Source organism: Homalodisca vitripennis, chromosome 6 (assembly GCF_021130785.1).
Source record: "Homalodisca vitripennis isolate AUS2020 chromosome 6, UT_GWSS_2.1, whole genome shotgun sequence".
Taxonomy (NCBI): domain Eukaryota; kingdom Metazoa; phylum Arthropoda; class Insecta; order Hemiptera; family Cicadellidae; genus Homalodisca; species Homalodisca vitripennis.
In genome coordinates this window covers 29658411-29680541 of record NC_060212.1, presented here as the reverse complement: position 1 = coordinate 29680541, position 22131 = coordinate 29658411, and the positions used below count along the sequence as shown (strand labels likewise).

General features: G+C 33.3%; 1 protein-coding gene across 21 annotated transcripts in view; it reads right to left on the bottom strand.

Annotated features, from left to right (window-relative positions):
* The window catches only part of LOC124364163, a 125173-nt gene that overhangs the window by 44493 nt on the left and 58549 nt on the right, over nt 1-22131 (bottom strand). For all 21 annotated transcript variants that reach the window (XR_006922581.1, XM_046819419.1, XM_046819420.1 and 18 more), the window contains exons 3-4: nt 3647-3826; nt 912-1115 (exon numbers count right to left, since the gene is read on the bottom strand). Coding sequence is in view for 20 of the 21 variants with exons in the window: in XM_046819419.1 (XP_046675375.1) it covers nt 912-1115; nt 3647-3826 (384 nt within the window). In the remaining variant the exon portion in view is untranslated. The remainder of the gene's footprint in view (nt 1-911; nt 1116-3646; nt 3827-22131) is intronic.

Genomic DNA, 22131 nt, shown 5'->3' with positions numbered 1-22131 from the left:
GATGGCAATGGTTTACATGGTCTAACTTTTTCATCATTTTAGTTTAGCATCTTGAGTAGAATTATCCAATTCTTTGTCTAATGTTTGTAAAAATGGAGATATGTCTGTTGATATGTAAAATAAAAAAGAAATAAAAAAAAAATAAAAATGTTAAACAAGCAATTGGTTTAACTCATGTAAAGTTGAGAGGGAAGGGATGCTCGCACAAAAATGCTATTCATGGTGCAAGGTAGACAGCTTAGTCTGTGGCACGAGCAAGTTATTGGTATCACACAGAGGCTGTTGGTATTTGCCTACTTGGCTGCTTACCCATGTAGGATAATTTCCAAACGCTATGTATAATAATTTTAGTTATTTATTGTACATATATTAATTATCAATTCATATATTAATGCTAATTGTAATAGTATTGTAATTAAAAATAAACTTTCTTTCTTTCTTTCATCATACAAACTCAAATAGCCTAACTAGCTCTTTGCTTTCTCACTCTCAGTATAGGTTTCCACGCTGTTGTTGAGGGTGACTAAAAGAGAAACGTTGACATTTGCGGTTAGTGATGTGTTGTTCCTGGCCATCCAAAGAGTTGCCCAGATTTAAGCCCAGATTGGCTATTTGTTTATCCAGTGTAGGTTCAACTGAAAAGTATAAACAAGCCAGAAGTGAACCCTCCTGGGGATACATTTACTTTATAACTTTCACTTCTGGGTAGTTAATTTACATATCTAACAATATTGTCTTTCAATAACATAAATGCGGAAGTACTTAGCTCGCCTGCTTCCTTAAATTCTTAAACCCTTGAACAAAAGATTTTTAGGGACTCATGTTCTATAGCATCACACTCACCTCCCGTTGCTTAAACCCGAATTGACCTTGAGGATGTAAGTAACAGGAAAAAGCCATTAACCACTCACCAGACTATCGTAGTGTACAGGCAACAGGTGGGAAGGAGGAGGAACATATCGGTTGAGCCGTGGGCAAGTCGGATACTGGGAGAGGTTGAAATGTACTTCTGTGTTCCGCAGGGCAACTGTGACGATCTCGGTGATCACCTCTTGCAGCTGACTCTCATCCATGTTGTTCTTGATAGCACCAACTTGAGCCAGAGATACTTTGATCTGGAACACACAAATAAATTGTCATCTTCGAACTGGAGCTAAACTCAACATTCACATTGAATTAACCCTTCCTACCATACCTACGTTATGTGTAGAAAATTCGGTTGCTACACCGTGCTTAGAGATCTAAAATATTGTAGTGCATTCAACTGCCATCAGGCGAGACAATGAGAATACCTCTTCATCTAGATTACACTTAGGATTATTTATGTATTTCTTATTTGCTTCTCTCCAACTACTTATTTTATATGCCATTTTCTAAATCTCCTTGTCCTGCAGCATATGAAGTTTGAAACTACTACAAACTCGACTCCTGGAATCTAGAGTCATGTCAGTTTAAATCGATAAAATAAAGTTGGCAATGGAGAAGTTCAAATTGAACTCTTTGCATCGGTTTTGGAATTAGAAACCCCTAGATTACAAAATCAACAATTTTCAAATCTATAATATTAAGAGCTATTGTATGATAAAGGAGCTAGAGAAATCCCAAAACCTGTAGTGTATTACCCATAAATGTATTAATACACGTGGTACAATCAGCAGAAATCTAAAAACACAAAACAAGAAGAGAAACACAATTAAAGTTTTATAAAACAATAGCAGTACCAGCTCTAATATATGGAAGTGAAATATGGACAACAGCAATACGTTAGCAAAATACAAGCATCAGAAATTAAATTTCTCCGAAGAATGAAGGGCTGCACAAGATACACTGAGCAATAAAAATATTAGATAGGAATTACACATATTTCATTTCATTTACATAACAGATTAAAAGAAAATACAAGGAAATGGCAGGAACATCTAAATAGAAGACAGTGAAAGAGTACCTATTAAGGCATTATACTACAAATGCATCGGAAGTTGTAGTAGCATATGTCCCCCCCGAGGAAGAGGGGGGGTACGGCAACAGGCAAATCATGCATAATGCTTGAAGAAGAAAAATCTCAATATGACTAATGTGGAGATAGTATGATATCCTTTTCGGTATGTACAGTTTCACATGTACGTAGTAAGGAAAGAAAATGAAGAAAAACAGTTATCAGATCTATCAAAACAAAACAATATTATAAGAAGATGCAGATGTTTTTGTTTAATATGGAAGCATGTATCAGGCGGACGGGCTGGCTGGCTGGATGCTGAATGTAAACAAACCGGGAGCTCGATTCAGTTGGCACGGTACGTGGCTGGTACATGGCACTGTGCCAGTCTAGGAGTTCAAATATTCCGCTGAGCTAGCGAATCATCATACATGCAGCACATTGTCCCACCGGTTTGCGTCTGACCAAACAACCTCCATTATAAATTACATTTTAAAATAATTTTATAAAAACACTAGTATTACTTTGCATGAAAGTTGATTTTCTTATCTACACAATTAGATCCAACTACTTTAAAATACAAACTTGAAACGTGCAATATAATAAATAATATGATAATAAATAAGGTCTTTATTTGTGAGTGAATTTTAGTCAATAACTATAATTATATCTAAATATAGGTACCTATATCTAAATTTGAATGAATACATTACTTTAGTCAAGTACTTTATAAAGTCTGGACAACATTTTAAAATCTCTTATAAGTAAATCCCTTAAATGGTAGTTGGAGGAAGGGATATGTCCTCCTAGGATCCAAAGTACGAGAAAGCTTTCTTTGTTGCCTTCAGCCTTAAACATGGCGGTAGTAGCATGTCATCCTGTCAGGTGTACTGTCATCTAATAGTTGCTCATGTCAACAGCTTGCGATTCCGGTAAGAAGGTTCACAGTTTCCAATATCATATGTATGAATTACACTGTTTGGAGACTACAAAGATCCCCACAGAGAGCAAATTGGTTCGCTTTCTAAAGTAAGAAATGCTATAAAATTTATGAAAAAGCTTTAATGCACAATTTTTAGACTAAAGATCTACAAAAACGCAAAATTTGAAATCACTCAATTCTAGATTCCTGAAATAATCTTGTTTTAAAGCTATCATTACTAATAGTAACACAATGATCAATGGCAACAAGGTGAATGCTACAATTTTTGTAAAGGCTGAAACAAACAAGGTCCGGTATTTGCTAGAATCCCAGAGGATGAGTAAGCTTGTTTCACTCTCTCCTTCCAGAAAGGTTAGCCATGAAGCATTACAGCTGAAGAGAGGTGTTTTCAGTCATGCTTAGGATTTAGGACCGTCTCTTTTGATTGAATGAAAAAATCCCTAGTTTTTGGCTGTTGTGCTTGGGATTTAGGACCGCCTCTTTTGATTGAATGAAAATATCCCTAGTTTTTGGCTGTTGTGCTTAAGATTTAGGACCCTCTCTTTTGATTGAATGAATAAATCCCCAGTTTTTGGCTGTTGTGCTTGGGATTTAGGACCGCCTCTTTTGATTTAACGAAAAAATCCCTAGTTTTTGGCTGTTGTGCTTAATATTTACGACAACCTCTTTTGATTGAATGAATAAATCTCTAGTGTTTGGCTGCCGTGCTTAGGATTTAGGACCTCCTCTTTTGATTGAATAAATGAATCCCTAACACTGGTACTCACATCAGGCCAGCCATCGCACTTGACGTCTGCCAGCAGTTTCTCGGTGATACAGAAGATAGAGAGGCGAGCACGGAACCGGTTAACATTCACTCGGTAGTGCGACACCTCTACCTTTTCCCCTTTCTGTCGGAACACTTTCAGCTGAAGAGCCGGAGTAGCTTCACAGTCGCATGTGATCGTCTGTAACACATATGAATCAATGTCTTTATTCGTTCCATGTTCAATTTACAGTAATACACATCAAATGATAATTTAAACAAATCAAGCTAAACTTAAGTAATTGAAAGAAATTTGAGCTAATTAAATAATACATAATGTCAGATTTACATAGTATCAAAAATGTATAAAAAACAACTTTTAACTTTGTTTTATAAACAAACAACTTGAAATCCTTACTCAAAGATAATGCCAAATATTGTTCAAGGAAATAAAAATGTGTATCTGAAATTATGCTCTAACTTTAAGGGTATATTATAGAAGTCAAAATATAAATTTGGCCCATAACAGTGTTTAAAAAAAAATCCTATACAGCTAAGCTAACTAAGGTTTAGCACAAGAAATATTAACGATTACTTTAAACGAAAGCAATGTGATTTGGTAAAATGGTTCAAAGTATCAAAGGTCATTGTGAATTTTTCTTTTCCCCATAAAAAACATAACCCGATGAATGCAAAAATAAAGCAACTTTCTTTAAAGGAGTAACATTTCATTTTGTTAATATTTTAAAAATTTGATTACAACATCAGGTTGACTGTAAACCATACGTTTTGCATTTGATTTCTTTTTGACTGAATACAGGAAAGTTGAAAGGAATTGTGTTAAACCTTTTCCTCTTGCAATGTGGAAGGAAATCAATTGTTTATGTTGTGTTTTGTTGAACCACTATTAAATAACTGGCACACTACTATACAATAGACATTTTTAAAACCCTGAGGTCATTAGATCTAGGAAAAAAGCTTAAATTTTCGAAAAAAAAAAAAACATTAATTAGTGAACAACTTTTATTTGACACCTAGCTGAGATGTGCCTTAATAGTGTACGTAAAAATTAGACACGTTTAGGGAAAACTTGAATTTTTCTAGTAGAGTGATGTGTCGAAGCAGAATACCGAATCTATTCAATCTATAAAAAAGATTCGGATTCGAGAATCGATCGCCGAGATTCGACAATCGAATCTGTCGAGATTCGATAATCGAATCTGCCGAGATTCGCCGCATTACTAACTTCGGCCAGGATCAGTAGTACGATAATTACTGATCGCTAAAATGAGTTAAAACAAGTTATCATAGTTTCGTAAATAATATTTTGCTTGCCATAAGTATTTTCCATATTTACTTTCGTGCATCGCCGCGGGTTAAGCTGCGGCTACTGGCGAACGGCAGCTAATCAGCAATAAATCACAAAAACCAATCGCATAAACGTGTTTTTGTAGTACTTTGTGTATGAAAAACGTGGATAGACAGTTTAAAAATATCATCGGTATTAGATAATAATACTATGCTTACACTCATGCTCATGCATTGCCGTGCGTCAGTGTGTCTGATGCTGCGGACTTCAGCTGCTCGAGGGCAAACAAACAGAAGATCGCTACTTATTTTTGTTTACATCTCAAAGTTTAAAATATGTTAAACAAGTGATACAAATAAGTGCTCATACTTTTGCAGACGAACAGTTTATATTCTTGAAACCAGTTTTATAACCTAAAAAATGAATGTAGAAGGTAGATACGACTTTGTTCTTAAAATATAGCCATTTTAAGAATCCTCGGCGAATCCTTTTAAAATAGAGGGATATGCCTGGTTTTAAGTTAAGATGTCTTATTTTACTAGCCGAAATTAGGACTAAGAAGCCCTATTTAACACTTAACCTGGGGACTAACGGCTTAAAGGTGACTTTCGAAACACCACCAACAACCGGGCAGGCGGGCTGCTTGCAAGGACAGGATCGCTCAGCGGTCACCCATCCAAGCAGCAGCCACGCTCGACCTTGCTTGATCCGGTTTTCTTCCGATAACCGTTGTAAGCGCTACACTGCGCCATTGCCTACTTACTATTTGTGTTATTGGTCGGTCTTCAATGGTTTTAGAACGTCAGAAATTAGTGAAGTGAAAATTTTATTTAAATCCAACTTACGTTTTAAAGTAAATTGCTAAATGGAATTTCAAATTTGAAAATCGGGAATTTATTTTTCTAGATTCAGAATTGGATTTGAGATTCAAAAATGTTGGATCACTGAACTCTGTTAGTAGATAAAACTGAAAGTTTGAATAAAAAATACGGTCCATATTTCAAACCATGTATTTGTACGACAATTAGAAGAGTACACAGACATCAGTAGTATGCTTGTACTAGAAATCAATTAGTAAAACCGGAACGTTACACAACGACTCATTAAACAATGATCAAGTGGTACGCAATACAAAGACAGTGAGTTACCAATCAATGACAAGTTATTTAAACAACAGTGACAAGTAGATGTACTGCACACAGAATAACTGGGCCACACAGTTTTCCCGCTGACATTACAACATTTGTTTATTTCTCTACAACAAAACGTTTCTCAAATACAACCTCAGAATTAACAGGAAAATTGAGTTATATTTGTACTGCACAAAGCTAAAATAGTTTTTACGCGACACATTGTCACTTTGTTTATCCTTTCTGAACACAGGTATTACACTTCACAATATGAGGCCAATATAGCCTTTTAAAGAATATTTGTATTTAGACATAAGCAATGATACATAATTATGTTCCTAGCCTAGTTGATTTACATGATTTTAAATGATTTTAAATCGAGGCATCCGCATTATAAAAGTCAGCACCAGCAGTACATACATAGAAACTGGTATGTGTGCTAATGGATATCACACCAATGAAACAAATGACAAAATAGCAGTTTAATGTAAATACAAAGAAAACTGATAAGTGAAATTTGTTGGAGTCCACATATAGTTAATTGGACCTAGCATATCTTCCAAATTCACATAAGGAGTGTTGAAAAACCATTGTATTATTATTCTATTATTGTCATTACTGGTATTAATATGAGCCCAGAAACATTTCTATAGGGAGTGTACAGCAGATATTATACACTATTTCTCACATTCAAAATCACTAGTCTTTTGGTTTGATAGTCTGGACAAAATGAGCAACCCCTCTCAAGTATATTTTAGATTGTTTATTGTTTGTAAGAATAAAAAAACTTTCCTTAAATGTCACAATTCTTATACATTCTACATTAGATTGAATTCACGTTACTGTTAAATGTAAAAAAGGTGTACTGTACATTCTTTCAGCATGTCCAACAACTAGCAAGCTAGCTTTTAAGGCAATTCAATTGTCCTTTCAAGCTATACTTAAATTTCACAGTTCACAGTTCAAAAAATCTTTATTTGTACAATACACTACAAGAAATACATATTGTCAAGTGCAGTAAGCACGTGTGACAAATTTTTACATACATAACACAAAAATTGTAATTATACTTTGGTCGGCTGCAGATTAAATTGAACAACCAAACTTGATTTATGCCAATATTTAATTTAAACTATTGTTAATTGCCTGAATCAAATTTTACACCACCTGTTACAACAACTAACAATCAAATTAACACACCAATTATAATGAAATCTTGTTACTTACTACTATCATAAAGTGTTCATATATTATATAATTTATACAATATGAAACTAAAAAAATGCCAACAACAGACTCCCAATTCATACCAGATTCAAGTTTCATATATTACAACCATAATAATAAGTCTACATATTCACACATACATTCACAAGCTAATAATAAGTACACATAAAAAATATTAATACAAATAACAACAATATACATCTATAACATTATAATAAAAAGAAATTATAACAACAATAATAATAAACAAGTGAAAAAAATAACAGTTCATATGAATAACAATAAATAAACAGAAAACATTATTAAAATCTCTCATTATAATAACAATACAAATAAAATTTATATAGACATATAACAAATAACTGTAATAAAGTTGTAACAAATTTGAGTGATTATATGCTAACAGAAAATACACCAATATTGTGAAATATAAAAGTTTGAACAAAATATTTTGTTTTTCTGACTGCATGTAGACATTTCCCAGATGTTTTCATTGTGACATCTTATTTTGCAACACAAGCCACAGCCATAGTAATACTCTTCGTCACTGTGATTTATTACTTATGACCAGCCAGGCAGGGCATGCAGTGACCAAGTGCAGTCACTGACCTGAACAACAAGTGACCTCTCCCAGTGAAAGTGAGATCTAAAATAAACATGAGATCATGCTGAGTCAACGTCCTTAGTTACTGAGTCCAAGCGAGTCCGTAGCCAGGGTAGTGCTTTACCTTAGCTGACTGACCTCTTAGCTCCAGTTTTGTTTACTAGACAAAGGGTGAACAACATGCTATCTGTTTGGGAATAACGGTGATCTTAAGTTTGACCTGATCATCGGTTTATCTCTGGACTGAAACAATATGAACTGTGACCTGATAATTTTTAACAATACAGGATATTTTTATCAGTAAAGGTCAATAGTTCAGGATCTTTGTTGACATTTTTCATAGCTGCACCGAGATAAGAGCCGGCTGCAGTAAAAAGAACTTGAGTTTTGTTCCTAAGAACCATGTTAAACCTCATGCAATCTTACATGTTCATTTTTTATCGTAACGTTATGGAAGATGTCTCATCGTAAAACAACAGTTTTTGTGTCAACATTAGAGAATATGCTGTTCGTTGATCAAACACTGAATACTATAGCTATAGTAGTGTCCAAATATATAACATTCAATACCAATAGTCACGAAAGCATTCTGTGGTGTACGAGGTCTGTTCAAAAAATATAACGTGTATTTTTAATTTCCGCGGGTATATTAGTTTTTTATACTTTTTTGTGGCGTTATGTTGGTAAACATGTTTCAGACGTATGCCAAAACGTTCGGCCATTTTCAACGTTCTGTTAATTGTTGACAGCTGATTTGCTTGCACGTGGCTCGTCTTCGATTGGTGCCTATTCGAAAAAATGGACCAAAGAATCTGTATCAAATTTATTGTTAAAAACGAAATTAAGTGTCCTAACGCATTCCGAATGTTGACTGTGGCTTATGGAGAAGCTACCTTGGACCGAAGCAACGTTTATTGGTAGTAAAAAACGTTCTCAGAGGGCCTAAAAGATGTACACGAAGAACGACGTGCCGGACGCCCGAACACGTCGAGAACAGACTAAAACATTGATAAAATGAAGAAAATAGTGTTGGGCAATTGTCGAATCATCGTTAGAGAGGTTGCCCAGGACCTGAAAATATCGATTGGCTCGTTCTATTTGATTTGTACCAAATATTTGACTATGAGACGGGTCACCGCGAAATTCGTACCAAAACTGCTCAATATCGAACAAAAACAGCAGCACATTACCAATGCTAATGAGCTGTTGGACTCAGTCCGCGATGATCCAAATTTCCTCCAGAGGGTCATAACTGGTGACAATCCATGGGTTTATGGTTATGACCACGGTAACTAGAACAAGACGGTAGTGCTCACGAGGAGGATGCGCAGTGGCTCGCCGGGCAGATGACGTCACGCAGACCGACCGCCCTGCACAGACACAACGCTCTAGTGCTGTCAGCTGTTTGTAGTGCGGTCTACAAACCGGCTTGGTGCAGATGACGTCACAGCCAGATGCGCGTGAGCCCTACCGTCTAGTTCTAGTTACCGTGGTTATGACGTAGAAACCAAAGCTCATCCTAATGGAAGCTGCCGCATGAGCCAAGATCGAAAAAAGCGCGCCAAGTTCGGTCGAATGTGAAAGTTGTGCTTACAGTTTTTTCGATTTCAGGGGCGTGGTGCATCATGAGTTCTTGCCACAGAGTAGAACTGTCAATAAGAAATATTATCTGTAAGTTACACACAATTAGCGTGAAGCAATCCGCCAGAAACGCTCGAATTTGTGGAAAAACAAAAATTGGCTTTTGCACCACGATAAGGCCGGGCTCACACATCGTTACTTGTACACGATGTTTCGGCAAAAACAAACACACTAGTGATGCCGCAGCCACCCAGATCTGGTCCCCTGTGACTTTTTCTTGTACCCGAAACTGAAGAGGCCCATTAAAGGACGCCGCTACACTACGATTAGCGAGGTAAAGACGTCATCGAAGTAGGAGCTGAACAAGAAACACAAAAACGAATTTTTAAAGTGCTTTGAGAATTTGAAGAAACGTTGGCACAAGTGTATAATATATAACGGGGATTACTTTGAAGGGGATAAAATTGAAATTGGTAAATAAATAATTCCCCCCCCAAAAAAAACAAAAAAAATTAAGTTGTGATATTTTTGAACAGCCCTCGTATGTGCAAACATGAGTCAAACATTGTATACTATAGCTATAGGACTGTCCACATATGTTCACTACCAATCGTCACAGGACCACCATGAATTTTGTGTCAACATTAGACGCTGTGTCACTCGGTAGTGAAAGGGTTAAGTTGCACGTTTAATTCAAAAGTAATTACTACGTTCTACAACTATTGTTTCAACACATCATTTTATTCATAAAACTATGAGCTTGCGAATGAAATATGTCATTAAGAACCTGACAGAAAGGTCCTAGAGACTTCAAACTTGGTACTTGGTTATTCTCTAGAGATAATTATAGTTTTTCATTTGTGATTTTTTTCCACTTCAAGTTTTCTAATTCACATTTTTAAACAAGTTCAAAATAGAAATCATGTCAAAGTTATTGCTATCCCAACATGATTATTACGACTATGTTGCTTGTTGAACACCAGTAGTAGGAGATGTGTTTGCAGGTGTGTTTTTGTTGCAGTCGGCTCTGTGAAAATAAACCTGAGACGTAAATAATCTTGTTGGTATCATGGCTTCCAGGTGCGTGGATAGTTTAAAAAAACGTGGACGTAGTTTAACGCTGTACCTTTACTAAAAATATTCACAGGATTGTTCTTGTTGCTGTTAGCTCTGTAAAAATGAACCCGAGACTTAAATAGTCTGGTTGAACCCCTGCCTTCCAATTGGAGTTGACAACTTAGGAAATATGAACATTCGTTTTTTGATCTTCCGATGGGTTACACAAAAATCTGAAACTTTCTTGTACTTTATAGTTTAAACATCCAAAAATTTAATTTTTGGGCTTGGTATTTATACCATGAAGCCACATGCATTTTGTCCCCAAAATGTATTAAATGATCCCAGTTAGTTGCCACATTTTTACTTTAACTTTTATTCCATAACCTTAAATAAATTATTTGTATTTTAAATTCAAATGACTTTATTTGTATCTTATATACATAATACAAAAGGGCGAATTTAGGGGAAAAAACTTTTAATCAGACTAAAACACATATTTACATTCAGATTTATCAAACGAAAATACTATGTATTGATACTGTACATATAGGCCTATCTACAATAATATAATTTTGGTTATGTTATCTTGCCGTGAAAATTATATAATTTGTCATTAATACATAGCCTAAATTGATATGCCCACCAAAAACAACCCTAACCAAGAATTAAATTGTTGAAAAATAAAATGCTTTTCTTTGCTATGTTACAACAAGAAAAAAATAATAACTGCTAAATTTGAGAATCTAAAAATATACTAAGGTAAATTAACTCTACTAATAGGTTTTACTTATGTTTAGTTAATTCTGGATTCCATTATTATACGCAATGAAGTGTGATATGATGTTTGCTCACCGAATACAGGAGCACAGGCGCCGTTCTTTGGTCATAAGTCGCGCAACCAAAACACGCGAGCTTTTAAACGCAGCGCCGTGCTCAGACCGTTTTTTTTTGGAAAATTTTACCGGGATCCGGGCCGGGTATTTCAAGCGACTGTGTCGACGACAGACGCCGCCGGTGGCGGAAATGTCCGGGCCGAATATCTTTCCCGAGGCCCGCCAAAGTTGAGTACCGCCCTGTTTAAACGTAATGCCTATCTACCAAAATACTGATTGAAAACATTTACTAGAAAAGAGTATTGACCTAATTTTTATTTATCTTAATGTATTGATATGGATATAAATGGACTTTATTAATATACCTTCGAAAATGCTAATAAAAATGTAAACTTGGGTCTACAGAAAAATGGTTATCGTCGGTTATTCTTTCAGGATAGATGAGTAAAAACATAAATTTCTGTAATTTAAGGAATATTTCATTCCATCCCCTCCCAGCAATAAATAGATATTTTAAGCCATTACTAACTACCACACCCATAAATTGTGTGATAATACTTGATTTGCACTAAAATTCCCACTAAGCCATAAACTTACCACACTATCTCAGGTATTACACTCATCACTGTCACACCTACCTACAGCTACAACATTCATTCACTGTTCCCTAGTCACTGAAACTACAGTTTAGAAAAGGATATACAAATTATTTGAGAACCATCTTTAATCCATGCAGCCTACACAAGGCAAAATGTATATACCCATAGAAAAAGCAAGAAGTAATATTCTAGTGAATTATGTGAACAAATGTTAAAAATGTAATATAATTCAAGTTGATCTGATTAAATTTCTAAAAATAGTTACATGAATCTTATTTTAGAAGATGTTCTACGGAGGGAACCTACTTTTGAGCAATTACAAATTTTTAGACAATGTTCTTCAGAGTGATCATATTTTTTCAAAACTTTTAGAGGATGTTCTTCACAACGAATCTACTATTGAGCAATTCAACAGGATGTTCTTCAGAGGGAACCTACCTTTGAGCAATTCAAAATTTTTGGACAATGTTCTTCAGAGTGAAGAACCAATACCTATCAAATAGGACTCTTTGAATAGTTGCCTACCTTTGCGATACATATTGGGAAAAAAATTGAAATTAATAATTTTAACGCAAATTAGAGGATTTAAAATATTCATTTGTTTTTCAAATATTAATTAAAGAGTAAATTTTCAGTTATAAAATACAAAGTCCTACCTCCACTAACAGATTTAGGACTGATTGCAGGTTAAAATCAATCCTACATCTATTCGTATATTGTCTAATCAAGCTACACATGATTTTCGTGTCTATGTTAAAGTCGTTTCATAATGGATTTTTTCCTTTGTATTATATAAAGAGCTTGTGAAAATAATTTTACATATTAATAAAAAGATTATAACATTTCTAAGAGTGAATATTAAAATATTTAAGATTCTAAACAGTTAAGACACTAATAAGATGAGGACCTACATTTTATTCTTAATAGGCTTCGTGTTTATTTCCTTTCCAATCTTCTATCTTAGCATTTTAAAATGGCGTGCCCAATGATTTTAACTTATTCTCAGTTTCCTTTTGTTATACATTATCATACAAAATATTACTTAGAAGGGTTTATATTTTAGTACTCTGTTTGTAAAACTAAATAAAATAACTATAATGTGAAATGGAGTGATTTACTAAAGTCTTTTCAATAAATGATTATTTTTAACAATTAATAAACAATACTATTGCTCCAAGTATCAATTTTGAAAGTATAAATATCTAATTAAATTCATTTCAATCTAAACAATGCTACAGGTGAGAGAATATTAATAATTATGAACACTTTTCATTAATTAACCTGAATAATACATTGATACAGGTAAAGCTTTTACAACTATAAATATTGTCATTTTTGCTAACAAGGTATTGCTTTACATTAAAAAACCACCTTATGTAACAGATCAAACTTAATTATATAATAAGAAAAGCTGTGTAGGCCAGAATCAAATTATTACACATGCAAATGTAAAAACTAACCAAACATATCAACTGGCCGAATGGGATGACCAGTTTGGAACCGGTTTTAGATTTTTTGTCAATTATAATATCATTAAATTTACATTGACAATTTTAAGAATTTGGAATTCATTGACTTTTTTGTAGGTTCCTTATTTTCCTTTTAGAGGTCAAACACACATTGGCGATACTAAAAAAACAAAAAGAAATGGTAACTAATGTAATGAGAATATTATTAAGATCAAGTACATTTGAAAACAAAATCCAATTGAAAATCAATAATATCTCTCTCCCTCTTCAATATGCATTTAAAAATATTTATAATATTATGTTCAAATAGGGATTAAAATATTATTAACATTCCAATTGCTTTGTTATCAGGGAAAGTTATGAAGCATATATACTCTGTAACTTTGTCTTACATTTTAAAATTAATTTAACTATTAACTGTTAGTCCCCCAAATGTTTACTCCGAAATGATTTCAAGACATTTTTTGAGATTTTAAAGGTACAGTACTTTTTGTTATTACATAGCTATATGTCAAGCTTATATAACCTTCTCTAGCTAGATATTTGCTATTTATTAAAATTAACTGATTTTAATCACTAATTGTTTTGCTATATAGATTTATATAATTATGTTATTACTATATTTTAGTGAGAATTTTTGGGATTCTTTGATAAGCTGATGGTGACATGCTTTGCCTGATAAAACCTTTGCTGGTGAAATATAAATTACTGCCTGGATTTACTTGAACCTCAAATTTGTTCAAAGTCCTTTACTAAACTACAAAGAACGTTCGTTGCCTATACACATCTTCTTTTAGTTTTATAACAGGTTAGATGTAAATTCCCCACTATCTAGACCAGTGACGAGGAAGGAACGCAGAAAGACGCAACAGATAACAGCGTTATGGGATATGCAGCGCTTATTGGATGTCGGCAGAAGCCCCGTGAGGATGACTCACGCAGCAGACTACCCTGTACAACGGTGCTGATAAACTATTCCTTGCATTCCACCAACTAGTCAGCTATTTTAAACCGCTGCTGTCCCATTGCCAAGGCAGTCCGTTGTACTGGTAATATTCCTGGCACTATAGCCCCTTGCCCCTTCACATTTAAATGTGACAGTTTTTATCATCACGATCTTGCTGTGCTGATTCTAGCTCAAAAATAACTCAACAAATTCTAATTGACATTATAAAAGATGCATCACAAAATTGAATGAACCTTTCAACTAATATCCATGACAAATATTGTTACAGCAGAAATTGAATAACTAGGGTAGCCTACAAATTTTTCTTGGGGGGGGGTGGGGGGGGGGGGGAAGGGGAGCACTAAATGTTTGTATTATTTCCATGGTAACTGTGAATACATTTTGTGCACAGTTTTTTTTTCAGTAACTACTGGAGATAATTTGAGGGCCAAATTTTTAACCATATATTCTTTACATATGAAAGTTACACTTCTAACACAAGGAATTTAAAAATAAAGCCACTAATAAAATATTTAATTAAATTTTAAAATTTACACTTATATTTTTCTAAAATATAACGTGTTGTTTTATTTTTATAAATTTGAAACAAAAAAGAGATAATGCTATTTTATCCTGTGTTAGAAGTGTGCTTTAGTATGTTAGAATAAGTGGTACAAAATTTGGTTCAATTATATGCAGTAGTTCCTGAGAAAAACTGTGGCACCAAGTTGTACAAAACATAGTTTTCGGAAAACGGAAGATAAAAGAGAAGAAAACACAAAATTAATTTATTTAGCAGTACTCTTTGGCATCCCTAAAACAGGCCAGCTCCATAGCTTGGATCATCAGGATCTTCTTCCAGTGTCCCCTCCAACCTTCTCTTGATCTGTCTTTTCTTCTGCCTTGCTTGTTTTTTCATTTCAGACGAGTTCCGTTTGAGAAGCTTGTATTCGGAGACAAAGTTTCATCCATTTTCTTCATGCTGTTGATGGTGTGTTTCCCTATGTCCATGGCCTAGCTTACTTATGACTTCTTGCACTTAGTGATGTTTCCATCGTTTGAAAAGATGACACAGCATCATAAACTCCAAAAATGTAGAGTTTTCAGTCCGACAAACCCGGTTTTCGGCAACCTCGACCAAATCACAGCGTTCACGGCTTTCATTCGGGTTCTGGGTCTTCCGTGCAGACATTTCTTCAACAACTCTTTATCTGTTAGGCCTTTTTAAACACAGGTTTGATAAACTCCATAATGCAGGTTGGTACACCTATTCTTATGGGAATAAGTCTTTTATTTCCTATTAATAGACTTTTGGTAGCCGCACCAACTAGTTTCACTCTTAGGCATAGTCCCATGGTGTGGGTCATCATCAGTAGACAGCTTGTGATAGTACATGGCCCAAATGTCTTTTACCATATTCTGTACATTGTCAGTGTTTTTCTCCTTATGGCATAGGCCATAATAGGTCTGAAATCTGTCAATGACAGCATTAGATAGCCTATCTTTTTGCCACCCAAACCTTTACCGTCACTAAGTTTTAAATGTTTGTTTTCATTTTTCCAATTTTCTTAATCTAGTACCCATCCTTTTTCTGTACATGTCCCAGACATTCAAATTTGCTGATTTCACAAGTCTGGGCCCATAGGGATTCATTTCCTTTCACGGCAAGCAAACCCCTTAGAATCACCCATCTATCTCCAAGGTACTCAGTATAACGTACGTTATAAGCACTTTTGGACCGGATTTAAAAAATTTTCTACTGCCCCCTGCACCTCCATCCCTCCACTGGAGCCTTTATAGTTTGCAGTGCATTGATGGCATAAGCTGTTCTTTGTTGGGGCATTTACAATATTTTGGACAGTATTGAACAGTCAATTACCTTGCCAGTGGTCTCAAAGCTGGTGGCAGTCAAAACAACTCCATATTGAGAGATGTGTGGCCTTTCTTTTGCCATGGTCCCGTCCGAGAGCCACTGCCCAAGTCTCGAATCCCAGTATTTTACAACTACAGCTTCCTCCACTGCATCTTTCATGCTCTGAAAAACAAATATCTTCTGCTACTGAGCCCAAACACATCGTTAATAAAGACTCAAAATGTGTGGGCGGTAGGGGGGCAAATTCATTATTCCAAGTAGAGTTTGCGCAGAATTTATGACCTTTGCCAATGGAGCGAAGGCCATACACCAATCGAAAATTACTCTCATACAGCTTTGGAATTGTGTTTCAGCTTTTTGGATGATTTGAAATCATGCTTGTTTTGAACAATTTTTTAACAAAATATTTCAAAAGGTTTGAGGCCAAACCAATGCTACTAAACTAATCGTACTTCGATCCCCGATTCGCCACAAAGCGAACAATCCACAGACTGAGCTAAATGCGTCACACAATTAAAGATAAATCTTAAAAACTATATTTACACTATTTACATTAGAATCACTGTACATGCTATATACATCATCCAGATCACCAATCTTCTTTTCAGAAGTACTTTGTTTTGGTTCGAGTTCATCAACAACCTGTAACTGAGATGTGCTAGGCCTAGGACTATCCAATGTGTTAGGCCTACTTTGAATTAGGTTGTCACTTGGTTGAGGAGTTAAAGGTAAGTTTAGCTTTAGGAATACCTACATTTCTTCTTTTTTTGAACACAGTATTAGGTCTTCTTGGTCTCCTTGCCATAATTGAACCCATAAAACACAAAACAACCACTGAAAAAAGAAACCACAATAACAATTGTTTTTTGACTGAAATTTTAATAAACAAACAATACAGCAATTAAAGCCCACATACACAGTTCTCACTATTACAGATGACACTAGTACAGGTTAGCCAACAGCAGAAACTGAAATCATTAGAGTTTGTAAATGAGTTGCAGTACTATAGTAAACGCACAATAACAAATGTTGCTTGTCGTTTTGCGCGTCACATCATATCTTTAAAAATTATTTATGTGCATTTCCAAAACGTCTTTTCATCATGTGTTATATATCAAAATGTCCGCAATAATCCGTATTTCATAAAAAAAATTAAAAAAATAAAAGTCAAAATTTTTAGTTTTTTACCCTCGTGCTCCGCTTAAAATTAAAAAATAAAGTAAACTACAATAATACTAACACATTTTAATATTTACATTATGACAGTGGCCATCCATATGTAAAGATGATACAGAGTACAGTTCCTGCTTCCCAATCCATTCTGTTCGCCTGTATCATAAGGCTTTTTTTAGTCCAGTCTAGATATTATATCAATAGTTATGTACCTAATCAGTATCATATAAACCCATCAGTGAGAAATGGATGCGATGCGATGTTCACCTTGACGATTTTCTGTAATAAAAAGTTTAGTGTCTTCTTGTTATTTCTTTGTGACTCAACTTGCTATAATCACGGACTACCTGCGCCCACTTGTTTTTAGAGCGGAAATGGTTTGTTTTAATGACCATACCTCTCCGTTTTTGTCCTTCAGCTAATGTAAATACACTGTGCCACAATGTCTAATGAAACCAAAATTCAATAACATTTCATTTACAATTTCACAATTTAGTTAATTAAATATTATAAATTAATTGGACTGCACACGATGTTGAATTAAAAAAATGTTGTTACTTTTGTTACGCTTTTACTGTATACATTTTAAACAAATTTAAAGTAGTAGTCACAATACAATATTTTACACAGAAGAGTTAAATACGTTTAACTAGGCTCTTTAAAATAATATGACGCAAATTTACAGAGACCGAAAAATGTTTATCTGTCTTTTAAGGAGAAGTGGGGCGTAAACCCGGAGAAATTTCTCCGAAATAAAAATAGACCTATATTCATTCTAAGGACCTTAATAATTTCCATGTAGAATTTTCATTACAAATGGTTAAATAATTTGTGTTGAAAAGCATTACAAACAAATAAAGGTACTTTCGAATTTATAGTACTGTTAGAATGTTTTTTAGAATCATTACACTACAACTAAGCTTAAACACTTCACAAAGGTTAAAACAGTAATCAAAATGTATTCAAAATATTTTAGTCACATAACACAGTCCCCAAGCACCATTGAAGGCGCCTGTGGGAACGAAATTATTTATTTCAAATACGTTTTATATATCGTTATTTTGCCGGCATAACACTACTGTATAAATTTTCTCCAACATTTATTGGACTCTGTAATCTGTTCCTCATAAAATGACTTTTTAACAATGGCATTATAATTTATTGTAATTGTAATAATAATAATATTGTATTTGCCAAATTCATATCCACCTTACTAATTTATAAAACAAAAAACCACAATGATTATGACATTTTATTTTTTGTGAGGCCTTTCGTGCTTGGAACACATCATCAGACTCACATAACTGAAATAAAATTTGTTAAAGTAATAATATAAACAATTAAGACGTAAATAAAACATATGTCATTAAAAATACAGAGATATAAAATTTAAAAAACCAGGAATATGTCTATATATGGAAATGTTAATATTATTAATTAAATTAAAGGCAGTAATGGTGAATTTTGGAAAGGCCAAGGTTCATTATTTACTTACTACATAGTATGGTTTCTTGGTATAAAAATAATTTCGTAAGCATAGAGAAATTTTTAATATGGATTTCTTTTAATAATTTTTACATGTAAAAAAGTAGTGTCCCAGTATGAAGTGCATGTTTTGCCGTGGCCGATCTTTCCTCTTTGTTGATAATTCATACATGCTTTATGTTCCTTGACTCTCTTATTTATCTTTATTTTTGTTTAGCCTGTGTATTTTTAAAATTACAGTTGTTACTATTAATTTCTTAAATTCCAGATTTTTCATCATCATCTATTTTATTCTTTGGATTTCCTAATATAATGTTTTAACTTTGATGTTGGAATTTGAGGATTCAATAATATTGCAATAAATTTCTTTTAATTTTATTTTATTTTTTATAATTTTGTGTTGATAAAAGGGCATGTAAGAGTCTGTACATTTAATTGCGAAAAATTGCTCTTTTTTGTGAGCCTAATTTAAATTGCCATTTATACAAATTTTGATTAATGTAAACAAAAGTCGTTTGAAAGGTATTTGGTCTTACGATCCTATGTTATTTTAGTTATTTAAACGCATATGCGACACATACGGCCAAATACAATATAATAGAATCGTAAAAAGAAAGGGCTCAATGGTGTGTAATGGTAGCACATTGACCCGGAAAGTGAGAGATCCGGGTTCGAGTCCCCGGCGGAGCAAGTACTATTTGTGATTCAATGTTTATTGAAAAAATTAACTAAAGGCTACTACCATTTATACAAATTTGTTTAATAAATATATATATATATATATATATATATATATATATATTATGATGTTTTTTAGAACAGGAAAGGCCTCACAAAAATAAAATTGTATAATTATTTGTTTATAAAATTAACTTATTTCATTCCAATAAGAAGAAGCTGGTTTGAATGTATTCCACCCTACTAATGAACCTATTTCAAACACATTTCTAAATATCTATATTTACCATTTTCCCAATCATACGTATGAAACAATCTCCCATTTGGTTTTTTCTGTGCTTGCGGTTTTTACTCTATGGAATTTAATATTGCCAAGTTCTATAGAGTCAAGCGCATGCATCGATTGGTTGTTGAGGTTATGTGTTGTGGTTAGGTCTGCGCAAACAGTTTGATGCAGCTGGCAGACACTGTCTTTATAAAGTCCACATTATTTCATCTAAAATTAAATAATGTATAAGCTATTTGTGTTATTTATTTATTCCATTTTTGTTTTATATATATTATATAAAAATCCTTCTGCTTATTATATATATATATATATCTTCGTGTTGTCAGTCTCAACAGTCCCTCTGTATCTATTGTGGTTAATATGTTTGTACTCTTATTGTATTTGTGTGAGTGAATTTATTATATATTTATATGTACGAGTAAATATTATAAATTTATAAAGGATGTAAAATTAAAGGATTTTAAAAAAATATTTATATTTATGATAGAAAGACTCCGCTCTCTTTAAGAAAACAGCACAACCGTGCATTCAAAAACTGCTTTGAAATTCAAAGCGTAAATCATTTATAAGACTATCATAATAATTTAGAAACAAAATAAATATAAAATTATAACAAACCAAATAATAATAATACAAAATTATGAAAATAAATAGTATATGTGCATCAATTTTAACTACAAAGGAATAATATAAATTGTAGCAATATTAATCAACTCTAATATTACATAGTTTTGCATGCTATAGCAATAGTATATACCTATCCACACCACCTTGTCACACAAAATAAATATAAAACAAACCATAGCTAACAATTTAAAAATAACGTTCCATAGATAAAACAGTTGCAGGTAATTTCGCCATAAATATAAATTTTTGTTACATGCATTATATAAAAAAAAAAGAAAAAAAAAATTAATAATATACATACATTGTTGTTTATCGAATGACGATGTTTTTTTATTTTCTGCGTAATTATTTTTTCGTTAACACATTTGATACGTTTATTTTTGGCTTTCTAACTAATGCGCAGATTTACAAGGGAAAATATAACAACACAATAAATACGAGAAAGACCTCCGAGAGGATGATAATTGTAAATTTTAGAAGATTTAAATGATTAGCATTAGATCGGCAATACTATTAGTGTGATTACGGACATTGTATGAGTAGATTATCTTTGTTTAATAAATGAGAAAAACTAAATATATAACAAAGATATCATCATGACAAAAATATTTATAAACAAAAATAAAGAAATTCTCTATCTTTGAGCGTTAAATTTAGAAACAAATAATTTTATTTATACAATATTAATTTTTAATGTATTGACGGGTCACTCAAGTTTTTGTGTAAACAGCTTACTCCTGGTCCCAGTTAACCATTATAAACGTGTTTTTGGTGTATTTCAAAATAACTGATTTTAATTCCAATAGTTATATAAAAAATTCCTTTTTTATAAAAATTTACACATTATGAAATAAAAATCTTTTAATTTAGGGTGTTATTTTTTGTGAAGTCGTCAGATAATGTGTTGCTACTAATTTAGAGTAAGACGTACTGTTTTTACTGAAAATGAACATTTCATCAGGAGCCTTAATAGGATTAAAAGTCAAGAAGCATCGTAATAACGGTTTTGGTAAGCTGTGAGTACATTAATGCAATGCCAAGTCCTTCCTCGGGGATTTAGTATTTTTTGTTTGTTCTGATAGCTCTTGAATAAGTAACAAAGTAATTAATGTAAGGTCTTTACTTACTACAATACAGCTTCTGGAAAGTCCATTTTAAATGGCTCATTTTAAAACAAGTTTCATTTTATTTTCAGGATATTTAAAATAGAAAGTGGTTAGTGTTAAAGTAAAATCGCCAACCGAGCCTCTGTTATCATGATCATATAAAATTTTAAATCCCTATGAAGGATCGACTTAGGTGTTGGAAGTTGTTGTAGAAGTGGATCGGTTGGAAAATTTTTCATTGAACCGGATGTGTTATTAATTATTTGTATTCTTTATATTTATTAGTAGCCTACTGTTAAGTGTAACTTGTTAGTTAAATTTGACTTGTAATTATAACAATGTAATGTAGTCCTAAATTAAATCATTAACCTAGTTTTAAGACTGGTTTTGGAACATTTGAATTGAATTTACTGGAAGCACAGTTATTTTAAAGCAGTGTTGTTATTTCCTACAGGAATGGTCCTTAAGGTCATATAAACCGTCTCCAGATTGCTTACCTCTCTTCCCCCGAACCCACGC